The sequence below is a fragment of the Podarcis muralis genome, chromosome 9 (genome assembly GCF_964188315.1).
Source record: "Podarcis muralis chromosome 9, rPodMur119.hap1.1, whole genome shotgun sequence".
NCBI classification, from domain to species: Eukaryota; Metazoa; Chordata; class Lepidosauria; order Squamata; family Lacertidae; genus Podarcis; species Podarcis muralis.
The window spans coordinates 38,725,711-38,744,963 of record NC_135663.1 but is presented as its reverse complement, the minus strand read 5'-3'; the positions used below and the strand labels follow the sequence as shown (position 1 = coordinate 38,744,963).

Here is a 19,253-nt window from a genome sequence, read left to right as displayed (position 1 = left end):
AAAGATGCGTGGAGCAGCAAATCCTAATTTTACAACAGTTTACACATAAACAGCTTTCTGTTTTCTCCACCTAGGCAAGCAAGAAGTACTACCAGAGTTCAAGGACACACTCAAAGGGGGGGGGGGCATTAAAGCAGGTCAGGTGAGCGGTGTGGCCTGGGGAGAGGGCACAGTTGATGAGAGCACTAAAGGCTAGACAGAGAGAGTTGAAGGGACATCTTTGGCCCCTGGTCCACTACCACTACAGCAATGGGACACAGCACACACACCCTCCACCATCCTGTGAAAACCCTTCAGTCCCGATTTTATTTTATTCTCCGGTAGATTTACAAAAAGAAAAACACACAGCAATAAATATATTTTAGAAAGGGCCATTATTAGACATAGACACACATAGCATTTCCCCCCTTTTTTTAGTCAAGACTCCTTTTGCTCTGCAAAAGGAAAGGCCGTGGAGAGGCAATAGGATTCTCCCTCGCAGCTGTCTCCAACTCCGTCACCACCACCACTGCTTGGGATAAGCGTTGGCTCATCCTTTTCCCTGAACTTGATGGTGGCTGCACTGATGGGGGAAATAGGGACATTCCAGGATCAGATCATAAGGTGGGATGATTTTCATAATTCCTGGACTGTCTCTGGGAAATCGGGACACTTGGAAGCTATGTGGTGGCATGGTCAGGTTCTGCTAGGATAACAAAACATTTGAATAGGACCTGATGTCTTTCCCAGTAATGGTTCTAATTGGTGTTTAATTCTATTGAAACCTGGGTCAGCTGACTGGCCATTCTCACGCTTCTGGGCTCAGCATTTCTGAAGCTATAGTTATAACTCATGCTGCATAAAGCCCTCTACTGCCTTTTACTTGCCAGTTGTCAATGCTGATGTCCATGCTGGATTCCTAGGGCCGGTTTAACAATTTTGCCTTCAGCAGCCAAGAATGAACAGATGAGGTGCATAAAGATGGAAATATGAACATGGTTGGGTTTTTTTTGGGGGGGGGTTGTGTCAGACTGGCAGAAGAAATGTATTCCAAAGTATCCACTGTCTGTTTTAGAAGCTCTGTAGGTCACAGAATACCCACAGGTGTGTTACAATGAAAACTGTAAGGGGAAAAATGTTACCTGCTGAAAATTGACCTCTTTCAGAGCTCTGGCAGAGGCATGTGGCTCATCTTCCACAGATTCTCCTCCTTATAGCATCAGACAGAAAGACTGGAAATATTTTAAAAATAAAAGTCTAGTATGCTTTTACTCAGTTTGCATCATTTGATGTGGTTTTGCCCACACACATCTTGCTACTAAGTTGTGTTGTCTTGATTATTACGGCATTGATGTATGGTAAATTTCAGTGATCTTCCCAATAGGAAGAACATACCAAGACTGGAGAGGGGTAGTATTATCAGATACTATGCCTCCATACTCATCGCTCACTAGTAAGGAACATCAAGAAAGACTGAAAGCAATAACGAAAAGGCAAAGGGACAAGATGGTAAGTCATAGTTGGATTTCCCCGCAGCTTCTGAAGCGTCCCATAGAGTTTAGGAAGTATGCTCTGACACTATGGAGCCGGATTATGAAGAACAGAAGTTTATTGCGTGGTCTTGATCTGTGTATGCTTGTGGAGAGCAATCTTAAGTCTTCAGAGTTCATATTAAAGAATAGAGGAGTTCATGTGTGTGAACCTAGTGAGCTTTAGCTGTATGTTTTCAAACCTCAGGCCATACTTGATGTGCAAATATGTTTTTCCTAATGGGGCAAATAAAAAACAGAGCAAAGGTGGAGATTCTCACAGAGAAAATTATGTGGGGTGGAGATTTAACTCCCTCATCCTATGCTACTGTTCTGTTCTGGGTTGCTGCCCTCTTCCTCCCCTACACCCCTGCTACACTATGAAACTTCACAATCAAACATCCAACTCTACACTGAAGCCTTCACCACAATTAAATTTTACTTATAATCTCCTCTCATACACGAACCCTCTCATATATATAGAATCCCCCACTGAACACCTCCACACACTCCACCCTGTGCTGAAAGCCCCCTTGCACTACTTCACACTGATCCAACAAACAAGTACAGGCCAACTCATGCAAGGGAAGAATTATTTTGCAGTACAGTAAGGCCCAGTTGCTTCATAAGGACCACAGCATGAGGCATCTTTGCTGTTCCCAGGCACATCTTCATCCCAATCTGAATTTGAGCCTGAAAAACTAGGGGAAGGTGGGTGTGTGGAGTGTAAATTGTAAGTAAGTACAATTTGTGACATCATTCCTAATTACGGGACATGTCTCTTAAGGCATTTGCCTTGGCTTCCAATTTCTTGGCTTGTAGAGCTTGAGCCAACATAAGAGCCTTAGCTTTGGTCTTTAAACTGCAGGTTTTTGGTCACTGAATATGAACTCTGTTCTTTAAGATGCCCTGTGTTAGGTACAAAAAAGTGTACTTAAGTTCCCTATATTATGTGGTGCTGAATTTACCAGTTCCACAATCAATGAGATGATATCTTCAGAATATCAGAGCAGTTCCATCAATATTAACACTAGTTAAGGGGCACACCACTTCACTGGAGGAAAATCAGAATACTATATTCCTTCAATTAAAGTCATAATAATAATTAGAGAAGCAAATTGCTAGCACTGTGCTGTTTAATTTGAGAGAAGCACCTCATTTAGAGTAGTTAACTGCTGAGTCCTTAAGTAATTATTTAAACAAACTCACTTTAAGAGATAACAGCAAATCTCATGTAGAAACAAAGCCAATTCATTTATTGAACTTTGCTACTGAGCATTTAACATGTTATCTCTCTGAGGCTGTTATCTCTGTAGCTGAATTTGTGGAAATAGAACCCAATCATTCAGCTGCGAAAGGCTATTCACTGAGGTTTATTTACAGAAGTATCGTATATAGCTTCATTTACAGAAGGGATCCCTTCATTTAAAGGGATTTATTGTATAGTGGAATACACGGGGATCATACTCTAACCTAGCAATAATTAGAGGGGTGGCGCCTGAATAAATATTGCTTTCGGTTTGTCCTATTTTTCTTACAATGATAAACAGTTTTTCTTCTTCTTCAAGGTAGTCTTTTTTATGCCCTTAACCTGGCCATCCAAAGATATTTCATTGCAAATTCAACGCTGTACAACAGGGTTGGAAAACCCCTGGCTTGTGGGCCTAATCAGGTGCTTCAGGTTTTGAATTTTATTGTTAACCTTTCTCACATACCGCCTACCCCCCTTAGCTGAATGGACACAGAAAGCACAGCCGCTGGCATGCATCTTAATGTAAATCTATCATATTTATTAATGTAGTCAAAAATGGACTTTACTTGCTTGTTGGGAGTGTTAAAATGTGAGTTTGGTGCATATATTTTCTAATTACATTGTTTATTGCAATGTTATAGGAAGTCCCATTATGACTGAGCATGTTATGACCAAGAGGAAAAACCTCTGTATCCTAAAATATTGATGATGAATGAGTGTGTGGAAATACACAAGTGTGATTAGAACTAATGTGACCTTGGCTCAGCTCAGAATACTTCAGGTGTCTTTCTCAAGAAGGAGTCAATCTCTTTGCAGTGGGAGGGTGGTGCGTGATGTGGGAGGGATTTTTCCCTTTGCAAAATCCAAACCTATAACCATTGAAACACGTCACTCATTTGCTTGGCAATATGCTGTTAATATGCCAGCCAGCTGACAATAAAAAATGTCAAAAAACAGTAACGTATGTACGTACGTGTGTGTGTGTGTGTGTGTGTGAGAGAGAGAGAGAGAGCTCCTCCTCATCACTTGAACACACAGTACTCCTGAGGCAATATGCATACTTCAGTGGGCAATTACTAGCTCACTGAGTTTGCAGCCAACTCTGAAATCATTATTAAAAAATGTAAACAATAATGATATTTTTAAAAACAACAACAACTGAAGGACTGAACAGTACAGGTGATGAGTCTATAATTGTAATCAGAACAGGTACCTAGAATCAGATTGCATCCCTAGGCCTGACAAACAAATATAATTAAAAGCCAGGCAATTGGTGAATGGGGCAATTCCCCGATTCTTATATAACTTCCTCTTCCTGCATGAACAGGGAAGTGAGTGTGTGACAGCAGTACTGCAATTGCTACTACATCCTCATCGCATTGATCTCATTCTGGCACAATTTCCTTCACCCAGGATTAGCTATGCTTTAAAATAATATTTATTTATGTGTGGTTAGGTAGCTGTCTCATATATATTTGAAGGGTATCCCTTCCTTTGTGACCATTTTGTTCCATGAAAGATCTGTCACAGTGAATACTCATGCATGTCTCCTGAACAATTCTGTTAATCGGTCCTTTTCTTCACAGCGGCGCCGTCGAGAAACTAAAGTGAAAATATGCTCTGAAGAGCCTCCGAAGCCTTCAAAGAAATCTTACAGGTGCTTTCAATTATATTTCTGAAACAGGACACAACCTAGTTTGCTATTGGATTGTTTGCCGTGTGTGTGTGTGTTTTAAATGTCAGGTATCTTAAATTTCCAAAAGCAAAAGAAAGGAACAGGTTCAAATTATTTTTGGTAACGATTTAAGGCGCACTTCAACTCTGCAGGATATAGAGGTTCTGCACTGGTAAGTGGATCCTAGGGCTGTTACACAGTGCTGTTAAGTATTGGCATCAAACATGCAAACAGAAGCTGTGCTGGAAGGCCAAGCTACTTGCCACCCAAGCCGCTGAATATGTGGGGTGCTTGAAGGCCAAATGAGTCATAATGTGAAATGGTGAGAACAGCATCAAGGGCTGGGGCAAGAGATTCTGCCCCTGCCTCCCCAAGTCCTCTTCCTTCTATGACTCCATGCCTCCTTTTTATTTCCACCCTTCTTAGGTTTATTTTGCCGTAGTGGCAGTCTCCATGCCTCCCCTCCTACCCTCAGCCCCTTACACTGAGAAATGGCAAAGGGAAAGTCCTTTCTCAGGGTGAACCACCAGGAGAGTGCCTGGGAGTTGCTATCGCTCTAATACCTAGCTATTCTCTTTAAACTGAGGGCTCATCTGCACTACACCTTTAAAGCAGTATCACACCACTTTAAACCATCATGGCTTCCCCCAGAGAATCCTGGGTACTGTAGTTTCTTAGGGGTCCTGAGAGTTGTTGGCAGAAACCTATTCTCCTCAGAATTCCCAGAGTTCCCTGGGAAGAGAAATTGCTTGTTAATCCACTGTGGGCATTGTAGTTCTGTGAGGGGAATAGCAACCTTGATGAATTACAGTTCCCAATTGGGTTTGGGGAGAATAAAGGAAGGAATTTATACGGATGCCTTCTGTTTCCTATGACCAGAAGGCTCCTATAAAGTCAACCTATCCAAAGGGTAAAACCAAATAAAAAATAAATCCAATAAATTCAGGGGAACACTGGGATGGTGTGCAGAACTCCACTCTGGAATGAGATTATTCTTCCCCTTCCCAATAGTCTGTGAAGGGCATGCATACCATATGGAGAGCATTAGTGGACAAGGACTGGGCTGGATTGGGCTATGCCATTACCTGGCACTAAAACAGAGACAGACATTATCAGTGGTTGGTACTATCCTCTGCTGTGTCATGCCATTAACATTTTGCAAGCTGGTTGTGTTAAAAGAATCGAAATGTCACGTTTTTCACCCAACCTTCTGACACAATGTTTATCAGAAAAGTTGGAACAACCCTTTAATGCTCCCGTTTAGTATTCTTAAATTCAGCTGCCGTTCAGGAACACATTACAAAATGTAACAAATGAAAACAGAAGAAAGTGCATTTCCCCCTAATGTGCCTAAGCCTATTTTATATCAGTTTGACATACATAAGCTTCAAGCTTTGCATTTTCAATTATATGCCTTCCTTAATTAGTCTGTCTTGAAACCGCGTTTACTGAAATATTTATTTGTATCAAGGACAGGGAACTCTTGCCTCTACAGATGTGGGTGCTCTGTACCTCCCACCATCCCTGACCATGCTGGCTGGGGCTCATGTGGATTGAAGGCCAACAAAATGTGGAGGGATACAAGTTTCCCACCCCTGGTTTATATGATCAGATCTATCATTGTGCAAATACAGTATATTGCACCATAGTTTCTGTTTATTTCTTGTGCGGAGGCCATTAAAACATCTGATCTAATTCAAAAAAAGCACTGTATTTTTTCTGATTATGATGTATATGTGATACATAATTTATATGAGATATAATAATTAGTGACCTAGTTGTCCCACAAGCATGACATAGTAGAAACTGTAATAAGTGAGATTCTTTATTCTGTTACTGATCTTTGTGTAATGTTATGTGTGTGTTATGTGTGTCTGCATTTTTAACCCTTAAAGCTAAGTAATGGAATGTCTATGATAATAAATTCCTCTCCAAAAAGTTATTAGAAATCTCCAGAGCTTAGTTTTACTCAAGTGTCACAATGACTTAACCTTTGAAAAGAACTGTTGATGTGATATTCAATCCCATAAGATATGGAGTGCGATATTAATGCATCTTCACAGGGAATTCTGGCTAAACAAAAGCCATCTCTTAGTTCATTCTGTCATTTATCTGTTTGAAGAATTTTTATTCCACTCTTCAGCCAAAAAAACACATGGCATAAGAGGAAAACAGATTGGAAGGGAGAAGGAATAAAACTAACTCTGGTAATGCTACTCTTGTTGATTATTACTATATTGGAATATACTATTATTACACAACGTCCCTCAACATTAATGTGGTAAGGGGGCTTTTTGAACTTACCATCTATTGTGGTATAGTTATTGCCCCCCATCAATTTTTTTTGTATTCTACTACAAAACATCATCATTATTTAAGTATGCCAGTTCAAGTAGATAAATAAGGTACCACTGTGGCGGGAAGGTAAATGGCATTTCCGTGTGCTCTGGTTTCCGTCACGGTGTTCCATTGCACCAGAAGCGGTTTGGTCATGGTGGCCCCATGACCCAGAGAGCTGTCTGTGGACAAATACTGGCTCCCTTGGCTTGAAAGTGAGATGAATGCCACAACCCCATAGTCGCCTTTGACTGGACTTAACCGTCCAGGGGCCCTTTACCTTTTACCTTTACTAGAATTATGTAACCCCCTTTTCTATCATAAAATTGCAACTTTTCTGAAAGATGTGGGACTCAGCAATACAGCTGCAAATAAAACGTTTTAAATGTGTTGTAAAGTGCAATATAAAAATGTGACACTAGATGGTGACAGTGAGCTATGCCAAATTCAATGTATTTTTCAAAACGCTTTTAAAAAAGCATTTTCACAGTGTTTTTTTAAATATGTGTGTAGATTCCACCCTGGAGTGGATCCTTGATATTTTCATTTGTGTGGCATCATCCTGGTTTCTGTATGTTTAGCTGGTAGCCCCAAGAGAGCTACATACCTTTTGTACTCAGTTCCTTCCCCTAATCGATTCTTTATTTCAACAGTTGCTTCTTGAATCTCTGTTCTTAATGAAATTGTGAAGCTACTATTCAAAGCAGATAAATAAAATAGCCTCACCTTCATAATTGCAGGAAGCAGGAGAGAGTGGGACAAAGGGAGGTAGAAGACTTAAGCTTGGGCCTGTGACAGTCTGGAAAGCCGTATCATCCTTTCATAAAAGGACTGGGCTGCCTGGGTCCATCATAAATATATATGGTATAGCTCACGTACATTGTTCATATGTTGGTTTCTGTCTCTTTCAGCTTTAGTGCTCCAAATGTTGCATTCTCGTTCAGCACAAATTGTATGAATTTTTTTGCTACCCTATTGCAGTTTATAAATAAACCATTTATTCTCTGTTCAAGTCCTCCAACAGTTTGCTGCTAATCCTCAGCAGATTAATATGCTTTCAGCGATAATCCTTTCATCTGCTGAAGTTCAAAGATGCTGAATCACTAAAGTTAGTAGGCTGACAGAACTTCCCGTAAAATGGTACCAAGAAAGTGACGATCCTTTGATGGATTTCTTTTAATTTTTAAGGTTTATATTGTAGGTGGCATAAAAATATCTGGCATTCACGAACCGTCTTTCAGCACCGATAGAACACTTGAAATCTCAGCGCAAAATATTATTTGCCATTTGTCTGCCTCCTCATAGCTTCACATGTGGGCAACCTGCTCTATAAGATCTTACACTATGTTGGTGAATAAAGAGCAGGAAATGTATGGATGGTTAATGCTTTGTATAGGTTCCAGAAAATTGCACAAGCAGCTCTGACTGCAGGCTGCTGGGATTCAAAAGTGGGAAGAGTGCGGTTGTGCTCAGTTAGGTTCTGCTGTTGTGCTTTCCACAGGCATCTGGTTGGCTACTGTGAAAACAGGATGCTGGACTAGATTGGCTATTGGCCGGATCCAGCAAGCTCTCCTTATGTTCATATTTGAGACACACTTTCCATGTCCACGCATCACAATAAATTGAAATTACTGGTTTACTGTGGATGAACAATATGCTGGCGCATACAATCCATTCACTCACCCCTTTTTCAAAACAATCCAGTTATAGTTAGCTTGAAATCTATGTTTGCTACTCTTAAGCAAACCAGGAGTGCAAATCAGGATTTGAAGTTGGCTTATGAATTCTGACTTGCTTGAGAACAACTGGGGCAGGATCCTGGCTTTTCATGCCACAACGAGCTAGCATCGTTTGGGTTTACCTGTGCACATGAAAGGAAGATGCTCGTTCACAGTAAGTCCTGGAAAGCCAGGAATCCTGGCTTCTTGTGATGTGAAAACATGGCTACTGGACAGCGACAGAAAGAGCCGCAGGCCTTATGATAGGAGAGCTAGGCCTGTACAGCCTGCCTGCTCTCCACTGCTGCCTACTTCTCCAGGTCACTGGGCAAGACAGCATCACACAAGGGACACTATGACCTTGGGATGAGGCAGGGAAGCTGCACAGGTACTCCACACATATTGCAGTGGCTCTAACTCATACTTTGAACCTGACTTGTGACACACACTTGGCACGAAAGGTAGGCCATCAGTGATTTAATACATCCAAATTGTCTTATGTGGCATAAATTCAATCTACCACTTAAATACTTAAGAAAGGTTTTAGAACTATATAATGAATGTGGATGATGTCATACTCTGTTGGCTGGCAGTGATTTGTATATTCTTGGAGTCCCACCTAACCTCTTTTTCTCCCCTTCATTCTCCTTATCTGTTTAGTCCCGCTCCAAAAGAGTGAGTGGGTCGGTTGGAAGAGAGAGAATGGTTGCAAAGCAATGTGGATTTTGAGAGTGCATGTATCTTTGGGATGGGAAGAAATGTGCAGTGCAATCCTATGCATATATACTCAAAAGTAAATCCCACTGTGTTCTACTGAACAAAGTTGTGATGGTTATTGGTTTTATGGTTTTAACATTTACGTTCTGGTATCTTGCATTTGATTGGAATATTTGTATACTGCTCTGCAATCCCTTGGGATAAAAGGGTTTATACATGTAAACGATGATGATAACAAATCATTTGAAGAAAAGTGATAATTTCTTGTTTTTCCTTTTGAGCTTTCTCTCTTACGTTCAGAATATAAGAGGCAATTCTACCCTGCTGTATGATGTTACTGGTTTAAGCATTTATGTTGTGAACTTCTGTGGGATACCATTTTGAACACGAATAACAGGTTATAAATATTTTAAACAAACCAATCATTTAATGAAAGTAATAAGTGTCTAGTAGTACAAATACACACACACACACAATCAATTCTTAGCTAAAAATGAGCATGTCTAGGCCAAATCTGTCTGTGTTTTGTCTAAAAGTAGATGGCCACTCAGTTGTCAAACCATGGGACTCTTCATCTCAGGGTCGTGGGTTTGAGCCCCATGTTGGGTGAAAGATTCCTGCATTGTAGGGGGTTAGACTAGATAACCCTTGTGGTCCCTTCCAACTGTACAGTTCTATGATTATTCTATGAGCTGTTGCGGGGCACTAGGCCTGTAGCTGGAATTTGTAGGTGGGGAGTGTGCTGTCTTGTTGGCCATTGTGGGAACAGAACTGTTATGTACTGAAGTTCTCACCCTGGGCTAGCAGGGGGATACTGTAGATAGTTCAGGTCCACATATGCAAATAAGGGATCAAAAGTGATGTTCAGTGATTGGATAGTTACAGAAAGTTGTTACAGTAACGTTGTACTGGAGCTCTATATAAGCAGGCTGGCTGAACCCTTCAGTTCAGTTCTGTTCTGGCCTGTGAATAAACAAGAGCTGTTTGAAGAATCACTGTGTCGTCTGATATGTTCACCCACAACTTAACAAGAACGTTGAACTAGATAAACATCTGGCCTGATGCAGCAGCAGAGCCCTTGCTGTGTTCTTTCTCAATAACATCATGTTCAAACTTTTCTCTTCATATCACTTTTAGGTATGTTCTTTATGCTGTGGTTTGTTTTTAAACCTTGCATTCTTTGTATAACCCTCTAACTGTTCCAGTTTAGAAGAAAAGACCACCAAAAGATGAATGCCATCTTCAATAAAAAAATGCAACTGTACCCAGTAGGCCTACAACCCATATGTGATGGAAGGTCCTCACAATTTCAGTGAATGTAGCAGAAGTTCTACTTCAAGGTCACTGTGCAGCAAGTGGAAGCCTCTTGGCTCAGTTTAACAGGACACCGGCCAACTCAAAGCAAATTGCAATTACACTAGAAATTACATTTGGACAAAACAGGAAGGCTGGGCCTGTTAAAGGAGGCAGAATATTTGCTTTGAGAGAATGTGGGTTGGTAGGTGATTGGAGAGGGAGGAGGCAGACATCTGATTTTGAACTTGGCAACCCCTCCAGCTGGTTTAGTCACATATTTTCAGCTCAAAATCTATTTGGCCTTTACAACAGCCAAAATAAATGTCCCTTAATCACTTCCAACCTATTAACAGATGGGTAAACAGCTTTTATAAATGGGGCATACAAAATACTTCACAATCAGCCAAAACTAATTAGTGGCAATAGCTGAACCAAAATGTTTAATTCAAGTAATATATATATCAATGTAGATGAAAGTACAGTTTGTTTTTTTTTATTGTTGTTTTTTTTAAAAAAGTCATTTCAAATATTATACCTTAGAAAAACCACATTGGGCTTCATTTAAACCTGATGAATTTAGAATTCTAATTTGTTTCGGCTTTTCTTCTACATTAAGGCACAATCCAGTGGTGAAGATCTGCCAGCTGAAGGATTACTGTATAGTAAGGGCAAGGGCCACTATTTGAGGGCCACATGCCGATGGTGGGGAGGGCCAGAGGCAAAAGTTGGCAGAACAACAAATGTGCATTTGAACAGGAGGCTGGTTTCTGTACTCACCCTTCTCCATCCTCCTTCCAGGCAAGCAAGAGGCATTATCAGAGTATAAAGACACATTCAACTCTGGGAGAGCCAGGGAGAAACACTTGGGGTTTGAGGCAGGACCAGTCTTTGCATTATGCTTATTAAAATAGCTAATAAAAAGTTATTAAAAACAACAACAATGACTGAGCACTAACTGAGTTGTACAGAGGAAGTCTGTGGGCTGACATTTCTGATCTCTATAAGTTACTCTGGGAACCTATTTTGGCTGAAGAGTGGTGTAAAACTGCTTTAGAAAAACTATTACTCTGTTGTTCTCCTGAATTTTCAGTCTACTATTTCCAACACATGTCTGTGTGTGTATGTATGTATGTATTATTATTATTATTATTATTATTATTATGCAGTCACTAAAAGGGTTTGTGTGAAGAAAGGTATGAAAAATAATATAGATTTAAGGATGACCCATGTATTCAAATTAGTCACATAAATTTGGTGAATGTTGGGGTTGTTTTAGAGTCTCAACTTTAAAAAGATTGATTCAGAGGAAATGGGTATAAATTGCAACTTTGCAATTTATGCAGATGGATGCAATTAATACAGATGGTTTTCTGTATTTCAGTGGAAATGTATATTTTGTTAACATTTGCATTCATCCTTGTTTCCATACATGTTAAACTTTTTTCTTCTGTTTTTTAACAAAATATTTTGTAGGAGAAGGCGTACGCTCAGTATAGTTCACGAGAAAGTCAAAAGGATTGGGCCACACTTGGATATCTTTGAAGCTTTCAAAAACCTCCGAAAAAGACAAACCAAGGATAAATATATTTCATCTGCCATTATTATTCAGAAAACAATCAGAGGATGGCTTGTTCGTTGCAAAATGCAGAGATTAAGGCTGAAGGTATTGTATCAGAAGCTAGGTGACATGCCGTGGCTAGGCTTGCTATGCTTAGGCTTAACTATGAACCCTTTGCTTTAGGCAGATCAGCTGACCATGAAGATTCTTATGCATTAATATTATCCGGGGCTGGCACTGCCATGAGGCAAGGCAAGGCAGTTGTCTTGGTGCGGGAGGCTCTGGCCCTGTGTCCTGTGCTTCTTGGCTTTGTCCTCCTTCACTAGGCACGTGCTGCCTGTGCCCAAATGCCCACCTCCCAGCAGTGGTGGGTGGCAGTGGGCAGTGGCTGGTGCACAGCAGGGGTGGCGGTGGCAGGAGGCAGCGTTTTTGTTTTGCCTCTAGGGGCAAAACGTTCTGGACTGGGGCCCTTATATCATTCCAGCAATTTGATAGGCAGGAATCTGATTTGTTGGATGGTAGATCTCTCTCTCTCTCTCTCTCTCTCTCTCTCTCTCTCTCTCTCTCTCTCTCTCTCTCTCTCTCTCTGTGTGTGTGTGTGTGTGTGTAAAATAAATAGCTTGATGTGCTTATAAGGCTGCTTTCTATGTAGCTTAATGTATACTGCCTGAAGCCACAATCTCAGTAAAATAGACTGAAGGCCCACAGCTTCTGATATAATACCTGTGCCCTTTATTTAAACATTGGTACAGGTACAGGTACCAATTGGTACCAATTGGTAATGTTTAATTTAAACATTGGTACAGGACTTGCCGATCAGAAGGTTGGCGGTTCGATTCCCCGCAACGGGGTGAGCTCCTGTTGCTCAGTCCCTGCTCCTGCCAACCTAGCAGTTTGAAAGCACGTCAACGTGGAAGTAGATAAATAGGTACCGCTCCGGCGGGAAGGTAAACGGCGTTTCCGTGCGCTGCTCTGTACGCTGCGCTGTACGCCGGCTCCCTCGGCCAATAAAGTGTGATGAGCGCCACAACCCCAGAGTCGGCCACGACTGGGCCAAATGGTCAGGGGTCCCTTTACCTTTACAGGTATATAATGGTTTGCATATAATGATAAGTATGGCTTAGTGTGAATGATCAAGTGTGCTGTTATAGAAAATGAAAATCACATATGCTTCCTTCTTCCCCAGTCCTGCTGCTGCTATGCTATCCAGACGCAAGCAATGGTTTGCATTAGCATTATGTGTGAACCAAGGTCAAAGCTTTTCTCACTCTAAACAAACCATGTGTTCCTGGCTTGTTTGCTTGGGGAAGAGAAGTCACAAACCCAGGTTCACACATAACTCTAAGCCAAACCATGACTTCTGGGTAGTGTGGGGGAGAGGCAAGGCAGATATGATTTTTCAATTTGTGTGTCCCTATTCTTACTCGTTAATTGTAGCTTGGCTTACTATTACATGAGAACTGGGTCAATGTATAGTACCCCATATCTGGTTGTAGTTAATGGTAATTTTTAATCTACCTGCATTGGTTTTGAAGATTTTTTCTAATGTTGCTTTACATTGTCCTGAAGTTTTATGAGAGGACCGACCCCTCTCGCTCTCCAGGCTTCAGGAAGCTCCACTCAACCCTCTGGAGCCCGGCGCGAAGCCGCGCCGGGCTGCCGAGGGTTGCGTGGAGCTGCCTGCGCTCCAGGGCTTGGCGCAGCTCCGCGCAACCCTCCGGAACCCGGCGCGAAGCCGAGCCGGGCTCCTGTGGGTTGCGCAGGGCTGCTTGTGCTCCAGGGCTTGGCGCAGCTAAGCGCAACCCTCCGGAGCCGGGCGTGAAGCTGCGCCAGGCTCCCGAGGGTTGCGCGGAGCTGCCTGCGCTCCAGGGCTTGGCGCAGCTCCGCGCTTCGTGAAGACATCCGCAGCCTGCTGCACGGAGCGCGGGGAGCACTGAAGCACATCGCCCCGTGCTTCGGGCAGACATCGGGCAACCCCACAAGCTCGGGGGACAGCGGGGAGGCGCAGCGCCGCCATCCCGCTGTTCCCAGACCTGGTTTGGATTCCCCGACCTGGTTTTTGGGGGGAAATAAAGGAATCCCCCCCCAAAAAAACTAGGTGCGTCCTATGGGCCGGTGCGTCCTATGGGACGAAAAATACAGTACATATAATATTTACTTGTGTTCTCCTGTATCTCAGTGTCTGCTCTTGCAGATTGGTAATATTTTCCCCCCCTACCAAAATACTAACACCTGTTGCTTCTTGTTTTATTTTTTCACTTTTGCTTTGTAGAACTTCTGCAATAGTTTGAACAGACTTTGATACTTGCCTCATCACATTCATTTAGATGTATGTGTGACATAGTTGTGGTTGTACACACTTGCAAGGGATTTGTCTCTGTTCACCACCTCTAAGAGTTTCTTACCTTACGCACTAATAATTTATAATCCTTTCCCTTTTAAATAAATGAAAACAAAATATTTGCGTAATTGTAGGCTAGGAGCCATGGACCAAGTTTACTAGCTGTTGTAAAGGAATATCGCAAAGTGATGTTTCGCATTAAACGCCGATGTGGAATCTTGGATCCAACTACACCCCTAATATTTGATCAAATAGAAGACTATCTTGACCACAAAAGATGTATGTATTGGTTATGTTATATTATATTTCAGAGCAAACCATTATTGAAATTGCAGTACCTCTTGCTTTTTAAAATGCTGTCTATATCTCAGTATTTCAGATTTCCAGAAAATGCAACCATCTCTTGTGCTTTCCAAAGCTTACAGTATTGTTTCAAAGACCTTTCCACCACAGATGAAATACAGGCTTATGTACAGTGGTACCTCGGGTTACATACGCTTCAGGTTACAGACTCCGCTAACCCAGAAATAGTACCTCGGGTTAAGAACTTTGCTTCAGGATGAGAACAGAAATCGTGCTCCGGCGGCGTGGTGGCAGCGGGAGGCCCCATTAGCTAAAGTGGTGCTTCAGGTTAAGAACAGTTTCAGTTTAAGAACGGACCTGTTGGTTGGTTTTTGGGTGGGTTGGCTGGTTGGGAAAGGCAGTTGGTAATAGAGAGACAGTTAGGGCAGTTGGTCCCTGAGTGTGGGGAGGTAGCAGAGATAGAGAGAGGAACATAAGACTAAGAAAGTAAAGAGGAACACCGTTTGGTATGCTGTAATAGTTTTGTTTTAAGTCTGAAATAAAATACACTCTTCTTTATGAATTGGAAAAGAAAAGAAAAGAACGGACCTCCGGAACGAATTAAGTACTTAACCCGAGGTACCACTGTATTAACATTATGAGACTCTTATGTGGAGGTACCATAGCTCACTGGTAGAACACAGGTACACTGTCCCAAGTTTCCTGTTAAAAGGATAAGGTAGCAGATGATGGGGGAAACCCAGTCTGAGACCCTGGGAAGCACCTGCTGGCCAGTTTAGACTGGTGTAGTCAACCTGGTGCCCTCCAGATGTTGCTGGACTACAGCTCCCATCATCCCTAGCCACTGGGGTTGATGACAGTCCCAACAACTTCTGGAGGACACCATGTTGGCTACCCCTGATTTAGGCAACACTAGGAGCTTCCTAGTTAATTGAGCACTGAGATGCACAACTGTGTGTTCTGTCAGGTTCTGTGGTTAGAACTGCATGGGATGGTGGGAGTCCTATATCTTCCAATGCAGTTCACCACCAAACAGTAATAAAGCACAGGGGGTGGGGTGGATTTAGTGATTACCATTAGAGGGTGGAAGAGCTTTGCTGAAAATGCTGTCCATTGTTTTATTGCCCCCCCCCCCAACTCCTTTCTCCATATGCTTCTCCCACTCCAGTCTGGTATTCAAAATGGGAAATAAGTCCAGCTGGAGGGAAGTTTTGAGAAAGGGACTCAGGGAGGGGATAGGGAGTGACAGGTGGAGGAAATATTCAGCATCCACTTTGCCCTCAGCTTCTTCAGTGAAAATTACTGTGCACTGCTGTTTGGTAGCATTCCTAGGTTCACCACAGTCTTCTGTAGTCTTGTGCTAGCTCAGCTCCAGTCTGAATGTTGTATCTCCCCTATGGAAGCTGCCCGCAAAGTCTTTCCACATGAAAGGTGATGGTCACAGCATGCAAAAGCAACTTACTGAGTGCCAAGGGCATGCCACGTTTGCGTATCAGTGTGGCATGTCCTTGGCAGGAATGGCACTGGCACACAGGAACTACATGTGACTGAGGAGACACATGCATTAGCAAATGCTGAAACATGATGTGCACTGTGTGGAGTGCTGCCAAGGTCTTCTTGGCAGTCTCCACGAGGAGGCTGTAATGTTTACATTGACCCTGAGATAGGAAATGATGGAGCAAACTGGCAAGCGATAGGAAGCGATGGAGCAAATTGGCAAGTCACTCAATCTGAGTATTCGCAGTGAGATAGCTTGAGAAACAGGCAGGTCCATCTACAAAGGAAAATGAGGCGCTTGGCAGGCATTTTCCAGCACAGAGTATGGAGTGAACATATGGCCAATGTGGCAAAGCAACAGTCTATGCTTGATATAGCAGCATCTATCACACTAGCGATGCTAAATGTTGAAAAGGGGGTAATAGATAAATATAAAGTATTACTTTAAAGTTAAGCAGTGGAACTAGTAAAGTAGCTGAAGTAGCAGTGATCATACCATTCTGTGTTGACAGTGAATATATCTAGTGACAGCAAGGAGATCTAGTGCTGGGCTGAAATCTGCAATTTTCATACTATTTTCTGAATTGTGTGTGTGTGTGTGTGTGTGTGTGTGTGTGTGTGTGTGTGTTAGTCCTTGATGTGGGTGGGTGTAGGCAAATTCTATTTGGTGTTGGTGTTACCTTTAATATGAGTTGGCTGCTGATGAATTAAATAGCAGGTTGGCTACCCTCAGCATCCTGGTAGAAAGCTTGTCCTGTAAAATGAAATGAAAAAAATAAAATAAAACCCAGTGACTACCTCTTATTTAATGATAAGATTACCAAGCCTCCCTGCCCCCCGGCCCAATTCTTAGAATTTGCCTACATCTTCAAAATATTAATAGGTACAGTTACACATAAAAAGGATGAAGTTAACCACTGAATATCTTATATCAGTACATGCATATCCAGGGAATATTTGTGTGTGTGTGTGTGTGTGTGTGTGTGTGTGTGTGTGTGTGAGAGAGAGAGAGAGAGAGAGAGAGAGAGAGAGAGAGAGAGAGAGAGACAGAGACAGAGACAGAGACAGAGACAGACACAGACAGACAGACCTGGAGCGGCACTCTCTGAATGCAGACTGCAATAGTGGAGGAATCAACATGGTGAAAATGGAAATAATAATAATAATAATAATAATAATAATAATAATAATAATAATAATAATAATAATATATTTATATCCCATCCATCTGGCTGGATTATCCCAGCCACTCTGGGTGGCTCCCAAAAGAATATTAAACAGAATAAAACTTCAAACATTAAAAGCATGACTGCCTTCAGATGTCTTCTAAAAGTCAGATCGTTTATTTCCTTGACATCTGGTGGGAGGGCATTCCACAGGGTGGGCGCCACCACTGAGAAGGCCCTCTGCCTTATATAGAAACAGTAGCAAGAAATATATACATAGTTTGACAAGGCATGAAATATTATTTGTCAGGGACAGGATGGATACTGAGGGGTGGGCACCAGGAGAAGTGGAGTTGGAGATTGACTTGGAAGAAGGGATCAGTGAATGGGGGGAACCTGTAACAGCCAGAAGACAAGAGGCAGAGGCAGGAGAAGATGCAGGAGGATTGGATAGTGAAGGAAGCAACGATAAGTTAGGCTGGTGGGGAGTCAAGGGTTTCTACACCGCCTCCTCCTGCCCCCACCTCTCTTGCTCCATTGTCTTCCTGGACCATAAGAGGATTAAAGCGGAAGGAGCAGAAGGTTACTGTTATGTACTGAGTTGAATAGGATCCAAAAGGCAGCAATCTGATTGGTCCTAGAACAATAGGATTCAGAATGCAGCAGTCTGATTGGTCCACAGGAGCCACCCAATCCAGCTCCAGGTGGAAGTGAATCCGCAACCTGACTGGCCTACAGGTGAATCCCGGAATTAGCCAATCACTTGGGGCCCATTGTGTAAATAATGTATATAAAGCAGACATGCTGGGGGAACTTCCATTCCTCCTCACCACTATGAGCTGAATAAAGAGCATGAAATCTACTCTCGACTCTGAGTATATTTCAGTTACACAGAGGCAGAGTCTTCACCTGCTTTTGTGCAGCCCAAATAGGGAGCATACACAAGCCAAGATTGGGGGCAGGGCCTCTGTTGTGGCAACTGCCTCATCAGGTGTACATCTAGGACTATCTGAGAGAGGTAGGACTGATGGATATGCCTCCCCCTGACTTGTAAGTGTACTTTTGACAATGACAAGTTGATTTCTCACTCTGGATTTTCCACACCTGACAACACTGTGACATTATTGGGAGCAACTCTACCTGGGCACAGAGTTGTAGTCTGTAACACAGTTTACCCAAAATGTTCTCATCCTCACTATTAGAAATTGGATTAGATGGAGCAAATTTAGCTGCCTCAGGTATGGATATATAACGACATTATCCGAGTCAGGTGTAGGAGCAGCTTTAAATGCCTCAGGTGAAAGTGTGGCAGCTTGGTCGGAAGCCACTGCCAACCCTGTAGTACCTGAATCAAATACTGCAAAAGGATATCTAACAGGAACGTTAAAACTCAAAGGGGATTGTTGGAGAAACAGGGGGGCCAGACTCAATTCTGCTCTCTTTAGATTTAGATACAGAGAGATAAGTCCGAGACTACCTGAGTGTTTGGTATTACCCATTATGAAACACAAATAGTTTAAAAGTACTGCACAACCCCCCCCCCCCCCACTTTTTAAAGCAATATCACAAATCCACTGTTAAAACTTACATAAAACAAGCACACTACTGATAAAAAAAAATGTAAAATATTATATCCGGAAAGACTGTTCTTTTACCAAGGCACACACTTTTATGTTACACTGTCTCAGGTTTCATAATCAACAGCATTAACAAGAGGTCCAGTTATATAATTCTTTATATTCTTATTGGACCTGCAGATCTTGGTGGCCACAGGCTGTGCCCTAGGTGATTAGTCACAAGAAAGGAGCACTTTGGCTCCTCCCCTTCAGCTTGTTCTTCTATTGCTTGATGGCCAGAAGAAATGCACAGCCTTCAGAAACAGACC

General features: G+C 42.3%; 1 protein-coding gene across 1 annotated transcript in view; it reads left to right on the top strand.

Annotated features, from left to right (window-relative positions):
- Nucleotides 1-19,253, top strand: part of IQCM (IQ motif containing M) — a 76,186-nt gene that overhangs the window by 15,190 nt on the left and 41,743 nt on the right. Inside the window, exons 4-7 of the mRNA XM_028744559.2 lie at nucleotides 1,364-1,488; nucleotides 4,347-4,417; nucleotides 11,977-12,166; nucleotides 14,537-14,681. Coding sequence (XP_028600392.2) covers nucleotides 1,364-1,488; nucleotides 4,347-4,417; nucleotides 11,977-12,166; nucleotides 14,537-14,681 — 531 coding nt within the window. The remainder of the gene's footprint in view (nucleotides 1-1,363; nucleotides 1,489-4,346; nucleotides 4,418-11,976; nucleotides 12,167-14,536; nucleotides 14,682-19,253) is intronic.